Below are 19,640 nucleotides of genomic sequence, written 5' to 3'. Positions count from 1 at the left end.
TAAAAACAGTACACAGAATGCCAAAGGTTGTATTTTGCCTTGTGAAAATTGGAGCTTCTCATTAAAAAATGTAGGAAAGAAAACATCCTAACAGGATAAACTTTAGCCATGTAGACATTCATAGTGAATCAAATACCCAACGGGGTATGCATATCGCATTTGCACTGCTCATCTGAACTTCATGGAAATACCAGCAAACGGTATCAAGCAGGATAATATGTCAATTTAACGGAAGCGGTGGATAGCAGTAACATCTTTAAGTAAGCATGATTTTGCACTTGCTTTCTACAATAACACAATCTGTATATGTCTGTCAGGTCTTTCAGAATTAAAACTTTAAAGTCTTACTTTTCTACCGACAAAACCCACATTGCTATTATCCTGTTGGGACATTTTATTTTGTCTTTCTGTGCTGAAGTTTCAGGACACATTTTTCTCCTCTTTTTTCACATTGAAATGACAATTAACTTGAAGAGTTTTATGCCTGTCTTCCCCCTGAATATTACCACTAGGCTGTTTTGACTATCTGAATTTCCATTTTGTGGGAAACTCCCCCAAATTTCCTGAATCACAGAATCACAGAATGGCAGGGCTTGGAAGGGACCTCTGGAGATCATCTAGTCCAACCCCCCTGCCAGAGCAGGGTCACCCAGAGCAGGTTGCACAGGAACACATCCAGGCAGGTTTTGAATGTCTCCAGAGAAGGAGACTCCACCACCTCTCTGGGCAGCCTGTTCCAGTGCTCTGCCACCCTCAGGGTAAAGAAGTTTTTCCTCATGTTCAGATGGAATTTCCTGTGTTCCAGCTTGTGCCCATTGCCTCTTGCCCTGTCACTGGGCACCACTGAAAAGATTCTGGCCTCATCCTCTTGACACCCACCCTTTAGATATTTATAAGCATTGGTGAGATAAGATTAGAAGAAAAAAAATAGCTATATATAGAAATGTTTGTCTATACCTCCTCTTTTAATTTAATCAGCGATAAGACATAAATATGCTTTACTGAACTATGCAGGAACCTTAGGGACCAAAGTACAACAGCTTGAACAACTCATCTCTTCAGATGCCTTTGTAATATACTTTGTAATATACTTGCAGCCTGCTCTGTTATTGTCTCCTCCAGCAGTGGAACCCAGGGCTATAGGACTATAAGTACACTTGATTTCAAAGATGGCACTTAGCTTTGTCACCAGTGTGTCTGCACTTATTTATTGTCCAAACAATATTACTTCTTTGGCATATGTTGTCATTAACAGGGTTTTCCCAGAGAGTTTGCCATTTGGTTAGCTTGCTAGCATATGTATTTTATACGTAGTTACAGTAGTTCATTCTGTTTGGGTTCTTGTATGTGCTGTTAACTATGGTCTCCAGAAATATTACATAATGTTTTAATATTTAATGTCTTCATGTAAATCCATGCATTTCGTGGGCATCAAAGAAAGAGAAGAAAGCTTATTTTCAGTTGTGTTAATAATGGTATTAGTGGTTTTGTGATGTGGTGGTAAAATGGTTAATATTTAATATTTGAGAGGTCTAGCTAAGACATTTATCCTAACTAGAAGACCATTCAACTAACAGCTAACAGTCTGTGAGTGTTTCCAACTCAGCACTTCTGAGCTAAGGTAGTACTGGGTGTGCCACTCCTACAGGCTTCACCAAGAGCCGTATCTCTATATTGTCACGTTATTTGCTGTTTGATTCCTCCTTAGAAGCATGGCAGTCAGCAAGCTCCTTAAGGAGTCCATCCCTCCCGGGATGGATACCTGGCTTTGCTAACGTTGAAATGATTGTTTTCTTCACCTCTTTTTCTTCCCCCCACCCCGAAACAGTATGTGGGCTGGGACTCTGCGATCACTTCACAGAGAGCAGGGAAGCAGAGGGGGAGATGCTGTCCCGATGCTCTCTCACCATGCTCAGAGTTACTAAAGCTTCTGTTTGACTTGTCCTAAATTTTACCTGCACTCTTATGCGCTTGGAGTCCCTAGATTCTCCAGCCGTGACCTCTTTGCAGAGATGTTTTCTATGCTTTTCTCAGCTTTTGTGGAAAGCTTGAAGAACTGTCACTTTTGACTTATGAATTTCCCATTTCCAAAGTCTATTGATTTTCTTTTCCGAAATTTCTAGTGCCTGAGAATTGTAATTCATTTGCTTGGTTTGTGACATTGTGTAATTTTTGCATTTCATATCCTTCTCCTTCAAATTACTCTTTTACTGTGGACTTAGAGCCAATTGAAAGCTGTGTATTTTGTCACTGAAAATTGATTAATTGACGTACATTTTATCTTTAATCCAGTCTTTCTGTCTTCTTTCTTCCTGCTGTTCATGCTTGGCATATTCTTCTCAGTTCAGTTTAGGCAAGAACTTTCCTTCAAACCTTCTTTTTAAGCACCCGTATTCCACTAAGTCTTTCTACTCTGACCTCCTACTGGTAACTCTTGTGTTTCTCCGGGTATTTAACATTTTTAATGTTGTTTAGAAATAATATATTCAGTATTAGATACTTGTATCTAGTGCCATATAACATAGATTCAATGTGTCCTAATGGGTTGGTAGGAATTTAGATTGGTCATCCAAGAGCAGTCTTTTATACTGGGATTTCTGTTATGGCCATAAATTGCTTTTCACATTACAGATTCAAAAAATTAAAGTCATTCCTGCTTTTTTGTCTGGCATACTGCTGCTTTTTCTTCTAATTCAGTATGAGATTTCTTTCATGCTGCTAGATACAGGTTTTTTTATAAAAGCTAGGGTCATTCACAAGTGGATTCTTCCAGTTTTCAGTATATTCCCCAGTATGCTGTAGTTGTTCATCTGCAAAAGCAAATGCTGTAAATGGGAAGGTTTGGGGTGGAGGAAGAGAAGTAATGGCATTAGTTTTTATAAGTCTTTTTTTTTCCCCTGAAACGGAAAAGCTCATTCTTGGGCTTGTTGAAACACAAATCAGAGTACTGCATAGTATACTTTGAAGGCATTTTCACCCTTAGTTTAAATAAGCTTTCACCCTATTATTTTTATTAATTATAGAGTCTACTTGCTATTAATATAGTCTCCATTAAAAGACAGGTACAAAACATTACCTATATTAAATCTGAATGAATGGTCTTTCATTAGTTCCTGGTAAATAAAAGTGAAAAAGCTGTTCTTTCAGTAATTAAGCAGCAGTAGTTGGTTTAGAAATCTCAGTTCTTCCTGATAAAACTTGAAGTGTTTTGTGGAATTTTTATCTAAAGAACACAGGGATGTGCACTGTGAAAGTGAAAGAATGCAGGGTGGTTTAAAATGCACTTTGACTACACCGCATATACAGGCATTCAAATATGTACACGTATTGGCACATAAATGCCAAGCAGACGACCTGCTCCACTGAACAATAGAGTTCCTAAGTCATAGCTGTTGAATGTTAAATATGGAAATAATTGGAATTAACTCATGCAGTGAAACTGTAGTAATGCAGACTAGGCATTACAGTCCTGGCATAAATCTGTTTAAGCAGAGAGACAGCTCAAAAATGAGGATAAATTGCTTCTGCTTTGCAGTGCTCCGTTCCGGTGTTGTCTTGTATGCGTCTGCCTGTTGTGCCTTTCTTGGAATGGATGTTTTAGTGCTTCTGATTAGTGCTGCAGTCATACCTTGAGAAATTAAAATCTCCATTTGATGCTTGAGATAAATACTGCAAAAACCACAACAGGGCACACTTTCCCACAGTGCAAGGTCTCTCAGCAGAGCTGACCTCGGATGCTGTGGTGATGCAGCCCAGCCCTGCTGGGGAGAGGGGTTCAGCCTTTCTTTGTGTTCCAAACTTTTTACCTTAATAAAACTCATAAAAAAGTGGCTAAATAGCATCAAATGTGACTGTGGTTGTTTCTGCTGTAGCGGTAGGTACAGTGAATCATGAGGATGGCCAGCCTCACTTCAGATTGACACCAAAAACCCATCAACAGCAAAACTCCATTTCTAAGGAGAAAAAGCATATAAGGTGATTATGGATAGAATCAGCCACAGCTAATCATTAGTATGTCTCACGCACATATCTCAAGCATGGGCTTAGGTAGCTCTGAGGTTTATATTTCTTGTGTTCCCTGCATTTCTAACTAATTCCTGTTGGTTGCAGGCAGTGGAATGGCAATGTGATGAAGCTACTAAAAGAGCCTGTTACAGTAAAGGCAAATCAAAGGTAAGCATGAGACAGCTGTTCTGCTTTAATACAATTTGTATGTTAATTGCAGGTGTAATTCAGTGTATAAATCTCTACCTTATACATTTTTACTGTCTCCCTTGCCGAAGAGAGTTGCAGGAAAGGAGGCTGACACTGATGTACAAGCAAAGGAATAAAAAACAATATGGGGAGTGTGGGGTGAGAGATACAGTCACATGATTCTTTTCTGAAATGATCAAGAACGTTAGTTTCCAGTTTATTGTTTTGACTGTACAACATGTCATCTGTAATACACTGTATTCTCACTTCATTTTCAGTGCTGTAAATCCCAAATAACTGTGTAATTACTCTGTAAAATCCTCAATTGATTTCCCTGTGTATTAGATGCAATTTTAGGAACTTTTATATTTCGTATCTCCTGGCACTCTAAAGAAAATAATATGAAATTCACCAACTTTTTAGGCATGGGACTTGATATATTTTTAGTATTCAGAAACAATTCCTTATCTGGCCAGCTACAATTTCTTTTATTCAGCACAGGTAAGTGTAATGCTAAGCTGGAACCTATATCAATGCTGTGCTTTTGTGGCGGTCCTAAGCTGAAGCTAGTTATCAAATTAGTTATAAACCCAGTTAGAAATTTATACAATTTATGTCTGTAATTATTATACTGTTTAATGATTAAAGTTAATTGTGTTAAAACTTAATGGGAAAACACATCAACAGCGATAACTGCAAAAGGGCGCACTTGTGTTCAGTAGAACACGTCAGCATATGTTATTGATGTGCAAAACTCAAAAAACCCCAAGCTTCAAAAAGATATTCCAAAAGCTTCTACCATCTAGTAGAGGAGGATTCTCTTCTGCACAGTCATCTTATCACTGACTTTTTAACTTCTCCCGTTGAACAGTTCATTTCTAGCTTTTTTTAATAAATGCTGGAAAATACTTGGTTTTTTGTACCATTGGCCTATTCATTTCCATTTGAGACTAAAGGTGGAGAAGGCCTCACTTCAGAAGCAGGGCGTGCTGTACTGTGAGGAGAGAAAAAGACAGAATTACTTCGGGGAAAAAAAGCAAGTGTAGTGAATACGTAGTGTAAAGCTTCATGCATGGGAGGTGATTGTCTTTATGGAGGAGCATCTTTCACTGTAGAAATGAGTTTACTGTACTGGGAAAAGGCATTAAGAGAATGGTGTTGCGTTCTTTGTCCTCCATTCCCTTTCTTTCCATCCCAGTGTGGGAAAGAAATATTTAGGAGTTACTGGTCACTGTCCATTAAAGTGCAGGATTTTCTAGGTATACAGAAAGCATTAATAGCTAGAGGAAAGTAATGGGTTGGATTTTACTTAAAGATTTCTAATTTAAGTAGACAAACTCTGGTGAATCAAGTTATTTGTGAAGGCTTAAAGGGCAGAAATAGATTATAGATCAGAAGGCTTACTACATGCTTACTTGTCAGTTTGTGGTAAGAAAAGAAAGAACTTTTGGGACCTCATATTTTAAGCAAATGTTTCACTTTGTAAGTTGTTATTTCTCCCTACAAAATTTATGCTTCTTCATGTAATATAACCCTCAAGCCTTCATCCTTAGCTTTCAGAGGACAGTGCTCTGAAGTAAGAGCACGTGCTCAAGTGACAACATAATATGGCAGATTGCAGTATCAGAGTAGAAACTGTCATGGTAGGAATGCATTGTGTAAATAAAAGTTTGTGCTTTTGTTTCACAGTGATTTTTCCAAGTTTAAGATTGTGAGAATAACATTCAACCTATCTGAAAGTCACAGTGACTGCGCAGTGAAAGTGAAGTGACTGTGATCTAACGTGATGGATAGAAGGAATGGTAAATGTGAGACTATAGTAGCGTACTTTTGAGTATTATGTTGAGAATACGGTTTGTAATGTAAGATCCACATTTGATTCAACAACGCAGAAGCATATGTTGCTCTTAAACAACTTCACACTGGTGAAATGCATTTTAGAATGGACCTTAGTGTAGTACATACATGCGGATTTTCATTCATGCTCATCACACCCTTTTGAAGAAGCTCGTGATTGGAAGTTATACTGTCACTGTAAAATAGTATATACGCTATTCTAATCATGACCTCTGAGATTGTTTCTTAGTATTGTTATTAGTTGGATAAAGATTTAGTGTTTCTTTTGGATCCATAGCCTTGTTCCTCATTCACAGTCTAGAGGAGAAGTGCAATCCTTATATTTTATTACATTCAAAGATAATCCTGGGAGGAAATAGTTCTGTTCTTATCGTTACCATAGGGCTTTTTTTTTGGTGTACAGACTTGTGGCCTGAAGGCTGCATGTGGGAGTTGCTGGAGAATGCAGAGATTTTGACTGAGGCAACCTACCCAGCTGGAATGACTGTCTTTTTGAACTTTTCATGCCTCTTTTGCTTTCACTGATGTGACAGAGGTTAAAATCAAAGGATAAATTTAAAGCCAGAGAAAGGATAGACTAATGATTGTCTTTTATTGCCTTATGTCCAAGGCTAAACCAGGGTCACTGTATTCTCTGTATAGGGAGGACTTAAGCATGCAGATGAGGAAAGCACCTGATCTGTGAAGTGCTGCCCTTTCTAATCAAACCACAAAAGCCTTCCCTTGGAAAAACTGAGGAATTCACCCCAGTGCTGCAGAGAGTTGTCCCTTTTCAGAGGAAATCCCCTGGGAGACACAATTCCAGTTACTGTTAGCAGGAAGAGTGCTTCCTTACTACTTGTTGTAGTAGCCCAAATTGGACAGTTACTGGGGGTTGCATTTCTATAACAATTTTCAGGGCGACTTCAGCTTTCAGGGCAGACGTGTGACTGTAGGGAAGGGACAGGAAAGACTGGAGACAAAATACACAAGGCCAGCCCAGCCTGTGGCGAAAGGGAGATGAGAATTACAAGGACAGCTGTGGGTAACTTATTCAAATCCTGGTTTCTTTTGAAGCTCTGCTGCCCACAGAGCAGCATGGGCGCAATGAGTTCAGGCGGAAAAACTAAAAGTCAGTTTGCTGATGGAGTGCCCTAAAACCTGAAGATAGCTTTGAACCCTGAAGCAACTCTAGTATTTTTGAGATAATGGTCAGTTAAACACAACTCTTTTTTTTTTTTTCTCCTCTCTTTCTTTTGAGAAACAAGCTGCACAGAATTTTTGCCTCTAGCTGTTAGCAGTAGTTGTTGTTCTTTATGCTTTAGGAGCCAACGAGGGAAAAGAGCTGAAGGGGAAAATATATAGGGACATCTGTCACATTTGACAGGGTAATGCACACTTGACTTTTGAAGGCTGATGTTTGTTACTGAGACTTCAGACATTTATCCACCAGTTTAAGCTGTTGCTTAAAATAACTAGTGGCTCCAGGAGTGAGCCAGACAAAATTATGTCCTTGTGGCCAGCATGTGTTAGCATTTAGAAGTTTAAAACAACATACATGGCTAAGAGAATAAATTAGGCAATTCAGACTGGCACTGGTGGTAGGGACTGTTATAAAGAAAAAATATAAATACACATGGTAAAAATACAATAACCAAAGAGAGATTAATATATATATATATATATATCATTGAAGTCTCTTATCCCTTGCTTATTTCAGATTCTAATGGCTGTGTGTGTTAGCATCTGAACTTTCAATAAAAGTAGAATCATAGAATGGTTGGAAGGGACCTTAAAGATCATCTAGTTCCAACCCCCTGCCATGGGCAGGGACACCTCCCACTAGACTAGGTTACTCAGAGCCCCATCCAACCTGGCCTTGAATACCTCCACGGATGGGGCACCCTGACGAGTGAAGAATTTCTTCCTAATACCTAATCTAAATCTACCCTCTTTCAGTTTAACACTGTTACGCCTCATCCTATCACTACACTCCCTGATAAAGAGTCCCTCCCCCTTTCTCCTGTAGGCCCCCTTTAGGTACTGGAAGGCTGCTATAAGGTCTCCCTGGAGCCTTCTCTTCTCCAGGCTTTACAACCCCAACTCTCTCAGTCTGTCTTCACAGGAAAGATGCTCCACCCCTCTGATCATCTTCATGGCCCTCCTCTGGACTTGCCTCAAAAGGTTCATATCCTTCTTATGTTGGAGGCCTCAGAGCTGTATGCAGTACTGAAGGTGGGGATCTCGCCAGAGCAGAGTAGAGGGGGAGAATCACCTCCCTCAACTGGCCACACTTCTCTTGTTGCAGCCCAGGATACAGTTGGCCTTCTGGGCTGAGAGCACACACTGCCGGCTCATGTTGAGCTTCTTATCCACCAACACCCACAAGTCCTTCTCCTCAGCACTGCTCTCAATCCATTCTCCACCCAACCTGTATTTGTGCTTGGGATTGCCATGACCCAGATGTAGGACCTCGCACTTGACCTTGTTGAATTTCATGAGGTTTGCACAGGCCCACCTCACAAGCCTGTCAAGGTCCCTCTCGATGGCATCCTTTCCCTCCAGCATGTTGACTGTTCCATGCAGCTTGGTGTCTTTGGCAAACTTGCTGAGGATGCATTCAATCCCACCATCCATGTCGCCAACAAAGATGTTAAACAGTACTGGTCCCAAAAAGATGTCGCACTGGACAATGTCAAATGCCTTGCACAAGTCCAGGTAAATGATGTCAGTTACTCTTCCCTTATCCACCAACACTGTAACCCCATCATAGAAGGCCACCAAATTTGTCGGGCATGATTTGCCTTTAGTGAAGCCATGTGGTTGTCACTAGTCACCTCCTTATTTTCCATGTGCCTCAGCAGAGTTTCCAGGAGGATCTGCTCTGTGATCTTGCCAGGCACAGAGGTGAGACTGACTGGCCTGTAGTGCCCCAGGTCTTTTTTTTCCTTTCTGAAAATGGGGGTTATGTTTCCCCTTTTCCAGTCAGTGGGAACTTCACCAGACTGCCACGACTTCTCAAATATGATGGATAGTAGCTTAGCAAATTCATCCTCCAGTTGCCTCAGGACTCACAGATGAATCTCATCAGGTTCCATGGACTTGTGCACCTTAAGGTTCCTCAGATAGTCTTGAACCTGATCTTCTCCTACCGTGGGCAGTATGTCATTCTCCCTGTCCCTGCCTTTGCCTTCTGTGGCTTGGGTGGCGTGGCTAGAGCCTTTGCCAGTGAAGACTGAGGCAAAAAAAAGTCATTGAGTACCTCACCCTTCTCCATATCCCGAATAACCAGGTCTCCCATTTCCTTCTGGAGAGGACCATATTAAAAAGTATTTAAAAATTAAACACAAGTGTGCTTTAAAACGTTAGCCTATATAAGAAACATTGCTGCAAATGGATAACCATATGAAGCCAGGTTGTCCTTGAACTGTCAAGTTGGTTTTAAACTTAAGTAGCAACCTAGCCTACTTGGCTGCTGAATTGTTTCTAATAATTGCATTTTGTTTCAGGTATGCTGATATAAAAGTAGAAAGTACTTGCAAAATGAATTTCTTTCAGAGATATTTTTATAAGAGAGTAGGAAAGTATATGGCATAGAGGTCAAGATGAAATGGAGATTAAGACTCATGAAAGTTGGCCACCAAACCTACCACCACCCTCCAAACTTAAAAAAACCTTTGGTTTTGAAGTCCTTTGCCACATCTACAACACACATCTCTTTTTTGCACATCTAAAAAGTGAACTAGTACAGCTGAGCTTGACTCCAGAGCTAGAAAAGTGACTCTGAACAATTAAAAAACTTGAGTTCTTTTTCAATATGTTTTTGGGTGTTGATTGTTTTATTCATGACTATTTTTTTAATTTGTTTTGCATTGTTGGGGATTTGTCATATGAAGAAAATAACCGATTATAAAAGCTGTTCTTTCAGTTTTGATTTTGTTGTACTATGTACCCAGCAAAATTTGATATGAGATATCTTATTTGCCCTGTTGCAATATGGATTATTGTGAAGTTGGCACAGGACTTGGGAACATGAAAGAAAAGAATCTTGTGAATCCTAGGAATGTCAGAGTTTAAAAAATTAACATTATTTTTGAACAGAAAGAGTGGGTGATCAGCGTGCAAGTAATTTGGCAATGGCACTATTTCAGGGAGCTCTGGAATATGAAGAGGAGAGGTTGGATAGGTTGTAATGTCAGAACCCACTTATTTTTCCTACACTTAAATTCCACGGCTTGCTGCAAAGGGCAGGATCGAAACAGAACAAAGAATTAAATTACTGTGTTATATTCTGTGAATGTCCCTGAACACCCTTCCCAAAAAAAAAAAAAAAAAGAAAAAGGAGGAATTGCATTATTTTTTTTTTTAGTGTAGTTAAAACAATCTGAAACAGGGAAACTGCCCAGAAGTGAAATAATTATTTTTTAAAAGTCTTGTTGTACTTCCTAACTCTGTTATATGTTTTCATGTTGGCTTCTGTTTAGTTGAAAGAATATTAAGATGACAGTTTTGGTAAATTCAAGATAAGATGTATTTTTACCCAGTGGGAATCAAATCTTAATTCTAAGTTGTTTCACACTTACCTTTAAAGGCTCAAAGACAACTGCATTTTCATGTGAGACTAATGCAAATGTGGGGTCTGGGGGTATTTTTTCAGAGAGGTGGGTTTTTTTGAGATTTTATAGGAAGGAGGTTGTGGGTCTTTCTAATTTTGTTTTGTATGAGGAAAGGTATAGGTGATAAATTTTGAGAGTTTTCTCAGAGATCTTTAAAGTATTTTGCCGATCTTGCTTTGCAATCTGTTTTGTGCCTGTTCAATTTATTCAGGATTATATTTCCTGTCTTCCAGAATGAGAGTCTTTTTTCAAGATAAAGAAGCAAAATATTTAATCTAACTGTGGGTCACATAATGGGACTTCTGCACCATTACTATTGCATGGATTTACTTACATGATTCCATTTAATATCGGTTGCGTAGATGTATTTTCACAAGTGTTTTTTTTTTAATGCTTTGCATGAGACTATCTTGTGAATGAATGCTAGAGAGCATTCAAATAGAGCGTTCCTGAAAACTTTATTTTCTCCAAGCATATTGTTGATCTTTTTCATTTTATTAGATAGGGATGTCCATTTTTGCAGGAGGAGTGCTTGAATCTCTCCTATATACAGTTCTGGGAGATTTTTAGTACTGCAGAAAGCTCTCTGAATAAACACTAGAAATTGCTGGTGGTTTCTAGCTTCTGAAATGAGAGAAATGAACATCATAAAGCCTTCACACATTCTAATGGGGTAAAAAACATTTAAGATTACTTGAGGGGTGAGCATCTATATATTGAGGTAATGACATTTCTTGAGAAACTTCAAATTAACAAAAACATAGGTGCTTCTAATAAAACATATCGTGCAACTTATGTAACTAGTAGAGACAAATCTGCCTCTGGACATCTCAAGAATTTTATTGATACTGTTTTCAACATACTCATGTTGCTGACAACCTGTTTTTTTCTCCTGTTTTCCTCTTAACTTCCTCCCTTGGCCTGATCTGTCTTTGAAAACAGCATCTGATCTCTTGAGACAGCAGTGTATTATTTAAGTCAGCATCTATCACTTCAGAGTTTAGCTAAACCTTTGTAATACACACTTAAAAGAAATCTTCGGTACTGAAGAGGTTTATTGTTATTCTGTTAAGAACTTTTCACAACCATTGATGGATGCGTGTGTTGTAGTTAGGAAATCTATGTATATCATGACTGCTAATACATCAGGTATGCTTAAGCCTTGTTCCCCTGAATTTTTATGTGTGGACTCATAACCATGAAAAGCAAATTGTAATTAGTTTCCGTTATCCTTTGAAGTATCATTGAACATTCTTTTTTTTTTTCTGCATGGCAGGAGGAATGCCAGAACTACATTCGAGTGCTTCTTGTTGGAGGCAACCATCTCTTTACCTGTGGAACCAATGCGTTCACTCCTATCTGCACTAATCGGACGGTATGAGTTAAACGTTTCATCCCACAGGCTCAAGTCCCTGTTCTGGGCCAGCAGTTTAAAAGGCAGAGAAGGCTGTTGTTGAGTCCAGGCTATTTGCGTATTGATGGGTGAGCTGATGTGTAAAAGGCTGATTTAGCTAGTGGCAGGCCAAAGAGGAGAGTTAACCGATGATCTCTTTTTGCAGTATTTTCCTCCGCTGTGGGAGAGAGCACAGCTATGAGCAGCTCAGTTCCTCCTACATGCCAATTTTCATGAACCTTAGGTATTTCTAAGACTTCTGCCAATCTTTCAGGTTTGGTTGGCATCAACTGGTTTAGTCATAAAATGTAGTCAGGGAGCTGCATACTGTATCTGTGTAGTTCTGGAGAAGGTGAGAGTACCCGTATCAGTGATTTCTGCCTGGCAAGAATGAGAAATCTTGGTTGAGAAAATCTGTCATTCTGTTTCTGAAAAAAAAAAAAAAAACCCACCCAAACTTGTAATTTATATGTATCAAAGAAAGAAAGTCCATTAAGGATCAACAGTAGTCATAATAAAAATCAAAATGTCACTGTTTGGACTAAGCTGTCTATTTATTTCAGGAGGGGAGAGAAATTTAAGTGCAAAGAATAGCTGTATCATGAAAAACCTCCTTGGCACATTTATTATATTTAAACCGATTGTACCTTTATTTTCAAATAACGTATTAACATCATACTGTGGTTTATGGATGAAAGTATTAGGGATACTAAATCAGAGAGATAGTTCTGCTCAACCGGAAAGCTTTTTTTAATCTCATTTTTCACGTGAGATTCTTTCCTAGAACACACCAACAAAACAAGTAATTTTTTTTTTTTTTTTTTTTATTCTCTGACCACTTGCTGTGGTGAATCCCTTAGTTGGTTCTGGCAATAAGATCTGGTTTTGGTTTCCATAATAACAATCTGTGTAGAGATAATTTATTTTTGCGTTGCTTCTAAGTTAGTACATTTTAGGTACGGTGGCTAATGATAAACTTGCATGTTTTACATACCGAAGGGTCAGAAGTGAGATCAGACACCATTACAGTAAAACTTTCTAGATGAGACAGTTTCAGATTGATGTAAAGGTCAGCTCGTTCCCGTTTTACAATACCTAAGCAGATGACTGGTGTTTATTACAGGATTTTGCTCAGTTTGATGCAGCTTGGCTGAAATGATAATTTTAAGGTCATTTTAATCCCTTTTTCTTACTCTTACAGTTAAATAACTTGACAGAGATACATGATCAGATCAGTGGCATGGCTCGTTGTCCTTATAGTCCCCAGCACAACTCCACTGCTCTGCTCACTTCCAGTGGGGAATTATATGCTGCTACAGCCATGGATTTCCCAGGAAGAGATCCTGCCATTTATCGCAGCCTGGGTGCCCTTCCTCCTCTCCGCACTGCACAGTACAACTCCAAGTGGCTGAATGGTGAGTGTTGGTGGACCATGAGACTCATCTCTTTTTAACCCATGTTCTCTAGGTCTTGAAATTCCATTCTGACAATTTGAATGTTTTTAGAGTACTGTTTATCTCATTTTAAAGTTATTTTGCGTAATACATTTTTTATTTTACTAGAATACAGCTGCAGTTTGTAGATGTGTACTTAAATATATAGGTCATGTTTGCAGGCGTAGGGATGATCTGTACTGTATCTCTCAGGTGCGCTTACATGGCAAAGCTGAGTCAGCCAAGAGCAGTAGCTTGCCTTGAGCATTCTTTTGTTGAGTCCTTCAAAAACCTAAGGTAGAAAATAAAACAGTTTAGAATGAAAGGAATTCTCCTGGCTTTCCTTGCAGGTCCCAGCCTTGACAAGCAGAAAAAGTTGTGGTTTCAAACTGCTTAGGTGGCAGACTGATGCTTTTGATGCTTATTATAGCCAAAGGGTAGGGACTAGCCTGCAAAATGTATCATAAGATTGTGTTCTAGCAATGACTCCTGTGTCATGGTTGTTAATCACCTGGTGAGGATTTCCAGCTGGGGGAAGCTGTAAACTGATAGGTATTCCTGAGATGTAACAGGGACAGTTGCCATTTGGTGTATTATGAAAAAGAAGCAGGTTCTTCTAAAGCGAAAATTATTATTTAACATAAAATGTAAAATTAGGTATATTGTATTTTGTCTATGCCTGTCCCAGTAGAAAAAAACCCTTATTTTCATAACTCCTGCTATGTTACACGACAGTCACTATTCCCACAGTGCATTTCATGTTATGATGGGATTATTCTCATGTTTGAAATTAAGTACAAGCATAAACCCTTCCAACTTCAGAACATTAGGTCAGCTGCAAGTGACAGACTTTATTTTTAGTATTTCAGTTCTTACATAATCTAAATGCTGAATTACGCACATTTGCTTGGTGTATTTTTCTTGTACAAAGAAGCCATCAGAGGTAGCTTGGAGAAATTTGTGACCTTCTCTGAAGGTCAGCTGATTTTAGAATATTAATTAACAAAACAAAATCAAACTCCATGGAATGGAACAGAATTACAGCAGTGCAAAAGAAATGAGAGGAAAAATGGACTCCTTGTATAGATATCCCTGTTCAGGAACCCTTTGTCAACACAGCCATGGTATTGGAACTAATTGCTGTGCCACACCTGGGTGCTTCTGTCAAAGGGAAAAAAATCTTCATATTTTCAGTTTCACTGGATATGTTTTGTACCAAAGGGCACACTAAAATTCCCCCACAGACTCATCTAATTAATCAGATTTACTGTATTTACATTTTCTCTATTTAAAGCTTCAGCTACACCTATACATTCTCTGTTAGGGCTCATTCTTCTGCCTTAAAACTGTTTAGAATTACATTGCCAGGAAGTGTGGCTTTTATCTTTGGGGAGGACAAACAAGATGAGTTTTGTAATTGGAGCCAGTTCAAGCAGATCAAATAAAAGGCTGGAAGCAGCCCAGTTACCTATGTGAAAGGGAGGGGGAACGACTTCTGGGGTATCTTAAGAGTTGGGGATTCATCTGCTTAAGTTGGGGATTCATCTGCTTTAATGTCAATTTTCCTGCTTACATGTGACTCAGTGCCAAGAAACTGTACTAGTACTTCAGTGCTTAGATTGAAGTGAAGATTTTTGCTTCTTTCAGTGAGAAAGTAACATAGATGATCCTGCAAGAAAAGTCAGTCATCAACTGGAATGGAAGCTTCCTAGTCCATATCTGTTCAGCTGCAGTAGCTGACAGTTATTCAAATTCAGCCTTGGTTTAGGGATGCATGTGCATGCACATGTGCTTGTGAATGTTTCCAATTTGAAGTAAGTTCTTCTTTTACATCCATGTTTCTTTCAAAGGTGCAATGTTTTTTCTCACTTCGATTTTCTACTCTGCAAATCACACCGGACTCGTTCAAACCATCTCTGGTGGCGATGGCAGTACTCTAAACCACAGCTGATTATCTTGCTCTGTGTTTTACGGCTACGCAATAAAGACATTTTTTACTTCAATGGCTAGCGCACTTCTCTCAGTTTTCAATGCCATCGGTCAGGCCAAATGGACATGCCCATGTGTTTATGCAGCCTGCTGTCAGTGTTCACTGTAACTTGCGGAGAAGGATCCAGACATGGGAAGCTCTCAGTCTTCATCACAGTGATCCTCATCTTAATTGTCAGAAGGTCTGTATATAGAAGAAAATAGAGCTGATACGTCACATGGCTAGGGTGAGATCCCATATACCCGTGCTATGATTTCAGCTTCTAGAATCACAGATATCACAAATAAAGTACATTTAAGTTGATGGCCTGCCAGAGTCATGTATTTGTTATCAGACCCTGCCTTCTACTGGGGGCTTGATAGGTCTGGAAGCAATCCGCATCGGCTGAATAGGTAAGTTAGCAGTTATTTTCAGCATGTGTTACTAAGCATCATTCTGATCAGGTACTTAACCTTAGTAGAGTATGGAGAAGTCCGTGAACTTTCATTTCTGTATTATCATTTTCTTGATACATTCAATTATCTGGGGTGATGAAGAGTTGGAATAGCTTGGTTAAAAATATGAATTATTCAGAATATGCGTAAAAGTAAGCTACAAGAATATACTGAGAGTGTAACTGAAAGGAAAAAGGAAAGTTCAGTGAACCCATAGTATGTGAAGCACAAAGATCCTGAGCAAGTGCTGATGCAAAAGGGTAGATGGACAACACAGCAACGCTGCCAACACAGAAATGCTGTTGTTGGCTGGAGCTAGTTATTGCAGAGACATCTCAGAGGGTCTCTGAATATGCTGTTTGTATACCCACTAGACAACCTGCTGACAGTATTCGAGATTTGACTTGCTTGAATTTTGTCTGTTTTGACAATTTTTAATAGGCAGAACTGTGGGCCAAATGTTACAGATATCTGTGCAATTCCTAAAAGATTTTCCTATTTTGGAAATAGTGGAAATAGTTATGTTTTCTTCCGTGATGGAGGAAAAAAGCATCTGGAGGCAGTTATTAAACCTGCTGTCTTTTACCATTAGGAGTAGTAATCTATTCAGCTCGTGATTACCTTTGAGTATGATCACCATCTGTAATTTTTTTTACCTCAGAACTTCCCTTCTCTTCTACAAAAAGAAATCAATGCTCTGCTTATGGTGCCTATTTCTGTCTTCTTGGTGCTCCTATACACAACGTTAAATGCAGCTGGACCAAATGCAGTGAGCAGCTTTTTGACCACAGTCATCTCCATGAGGAGGTGCCGTTGAAGGACCAGACTACCTTAGTTCTATGACCTGAGCATTCACCATAGTTCAGCAGTTCTACAGGTTGGGTTCCTCACAAGGAATTTATCATCTGACAGTGAAGAGACAGACACCATGTTACTCTCACTTTTCTTGCCAACCCTGTCAGTACTCTGTCACTATTCTCAATCAAGAGGAACATGATGACCCAGATGAGTTAACAACTGCTGCAAACCAGTGTTCTTCCCGTCCAACAGCCCAGCTGGCTGCAGGATAGGAAACCTCAAAACGTGAAACACAGAACCCACCTCTCCCTCTCATGATGTCATGTTTTGGCCTTCTCTTCTCATGTAGAGAAAAAACTAATGCTTGAAGTTACTCAAGTGAATATATTTATGCATAAAGAAATGAAGAAGGCAGAAAGGCTGCTTATTATAGAAGTAGTAATTTATTCTTTAAGGCGTGTTGTTCTGCTACCTACTCTCCTCTCTTTCTCTCCGAGTCTGTGTTCAAGTACTTCTGTGCTTGGGAGAAACAATTTGAGGTAATACAGCGCACATTGAGGATTATGTCTAAAGCAGAGAGCTCTTCCATTGATTTCTTCTCCTGACCAAAGCAATCGGTAAGACCTTGAGCTTCAGCCAACTGCTCAAATTAGTAAAGGGCAGCATGTTGCTAGAACGTTTTAAAATTGCTTTTGTAGTATTTCATAAAAAGAATAGTCTGCTGTAGCAGCCTGCTTTGGAAATTATTAAATGATAACAAATAAATAAATCTTTCATTAAAAAAAAAAAGTACACCTTGATTTACAGCTGGCATGCTGTTTATTTGAGTCTCTTTAAGCTCTCAGTGTAACATAGAGTTTAAGTCATATCCAGAGTTGACTGTTGTAGTATGCTTCTAATTAGACTTTCCTTTAGAGTTGATCTGCAAAGTGCAGCAGGGGCAGAATCCATTATCATTTGCTCTAGAGGACGGAGGCAAATGGAATAGCTATATTTGTAGTCTGCAAGTTGCAGTGGGTCCAGATTGGCGAGGAAAAGCCTCCGCTGCTTAGATTTAGAAATTTTTTCTGTAGTCCAACATTTACAATTAGTAAAGGTATTTCTCCTTTTAATTCACCCCCTCAAATCAGTAAATATTTGATCTGATGCCTCAGTGTGAAAGTTTGCTTTAGTCTATAATGTCTGTTTGCTTCACCTAGCCAATAAAAGGGCAAAACAGATTAAAGAAAAAATTGAAATCTCAATCAGTCCCTTTCTGTTTCTTCACATGGAGAAACACTGGGACGTTTGGTTTCATAATTTGTCAGATGCCTTTGCTTACAATTGCTTGGATCTCCAACTAGCTTGAAATACATTTAAGTTGTTTTCTTTATCCTAGGCATATAATGATAGATGCTATTGGAACACGTTAAATAAATAAAAACCTTGTTGTAGATGTCAAATCACTTCATCAGTGGCCAGACCATAGATGATTAAAATCTAATTTTATATCAGATGTAGCCCCCAAACAGAAAAAAAAAAAATTAAAATAAAATTTCATACAGATTAGAAGCCTTTCCAGCTGAGAAGAGTATAGAAATGTTTGGATTGTTCTGCTCTGCTGGTAGACATAATATTATCACTTTTTCTTCTTGGTGCCCTAAGCATTTGGTTATTAGATACCCTTAAAATAGTTCTTCTGAGATCACTTTCTTAAAAATGTTTTACTTGATAAAAAGCTTATTAATCTAGAGTAGGTACTTTTAGTCTTCACAAGTAACGGTAAAAGTAAAATTCTTACAAAGGTGGCTTGGTTAGCGGTGCTTAATACAGCTCTGCCTCCATTCCTATTATTGTTTGTTAGCGGACTTTTATTATAACCCTTGCTGCTAGTAGGATATGTGGAGAGAAATTATGACATAAGAACAAAAATTAATCCTTTCACTTTTGCCTTTAAGGATTAATGGAAATAGCTATAATAATTCAGGGTTATCCTTTCGTTTTTCTGGTTTTTTAATGAAAAGCCTTGTGTAATTACCTCGTGCAAGCTTTTCTTATTATGTAATATTTTACGTAACTCAAAATCCGTGTATTCTTCAGATGTGCAATTTCATCTTCAGCTTTCAGATAAGAGACCTGACTGAAAATATGCAAAGTATATGCTACCAGTTGTTGCTTATTTTGCAAGAACATAAGTAGTTTCCTTTGGTAGTGCCACCCATAAGGTTGGTTCTGTTCTTTTATCAGGCTTTTTGCCAGTATCCTAAAATAGGAGGGAAATGACTGCTGATTTTGAAACCCATCCTTAGACTTCTTCACTGGAGCTTCTACTAGACAAAAAATTTGGGCAGTTTTCCTGTGTTTTTCCATTCAAAGCTGTGTATCTTCTCCCAGATGGCAATGACAAGTAGGAGAGCAGTAAGTTTGATGTGAGGTGGAGGTGCCTCCCTTGACCTCCTTTCTCCAACGCCAGACTAAGTTATTACAAAACGCCTTCATAGCATTTCCTCACCCATCTAAAATAGAACCAACCAAGTCCACCACTAAACCATGTGACTAAACTGCGCATCTAAGTGTCTTTTAAATACCTCCAGGGATGGTGACTCAACCACTTCCCTGGGCACCCTGTGCCAATGCTCGATAACCCTTTCAGGGAAGAATTTTTTCTTAATGTCCAATCTAAACCTTCCCTGGTGCAACTTCCTCTCATCCTATCACCTGTTACTTGGGAGAAGAGACTGACCCCCACCTCTCTACAACCTCCTTTCAGGTAGTTGTAGAGAGCGATAAGGTCTCCCCTCAGCCTCCTTTGCTCCAGGCTAAACAATCACAGTTCCCTCAGCCACTCCTCATAAGACTTGTGCTCTTGACCGTTCACCAGCTTCATTTCTCTTCTTTAGACATTCTCCAGCACCTCAATGTCTTTCTTCTAGTGAGAGGCCCAGAACTGAACACAGTACTCGAGGT

General features: G+C 39.0%; 1 protein-coding gene across 10 annotated transcripts in view; it reads left to right on the top strand.

Annotated features, from left to right (window-relative positions):
• SEMA5A (semaphorin 5A) overlaps positions 1 to 19,640 on the top strand; it is a 417,613-nt gene that overhangs the window by 247,805 nt on the left and 150,168 nt on the right. For all 10 annotated transcript variants that reach the window (XM_054193340.1, XM_054193343.1, XM_054193348.1 and 7 more), the window contains 3 exons: positions 4,111 to 4,173; positions 11,923 to 12,021; positions 13,241 to 13,454. In XM_054193340.1, the coding sequence (XP_054049315.1) occupies positions 4,111 to 4,173; positions 11,923 to 12,021; positions 13,241 to 13,454 (376 nt within the window). The remainder of the gene's footprint in view (positions 1 to 4,110; positions 4,174 to 11,922; positions 12,022 to 13,240; positions 13,455 to 19,640) is intronic.

Source organism: Rissa tridactyla, chromosome 2 (assembly GCF_028500815.1).
Source record: "Rissa tridactyla isolate bRisTri1 chromosome 2, bRisTri1.patW.cur.20221130, whole genome shotgun sequence".
Taxonomy (NCBI): Eukaryota; Metazoa; Chordata; class Aves; order Charadriiformes; family Laridae; genus Rissa; species Rissa tridactyla.
Note: the sequence above shows the minus strand (reverse complement) of the source record. Positions and strands in the feature narration are given on the sequence as shown.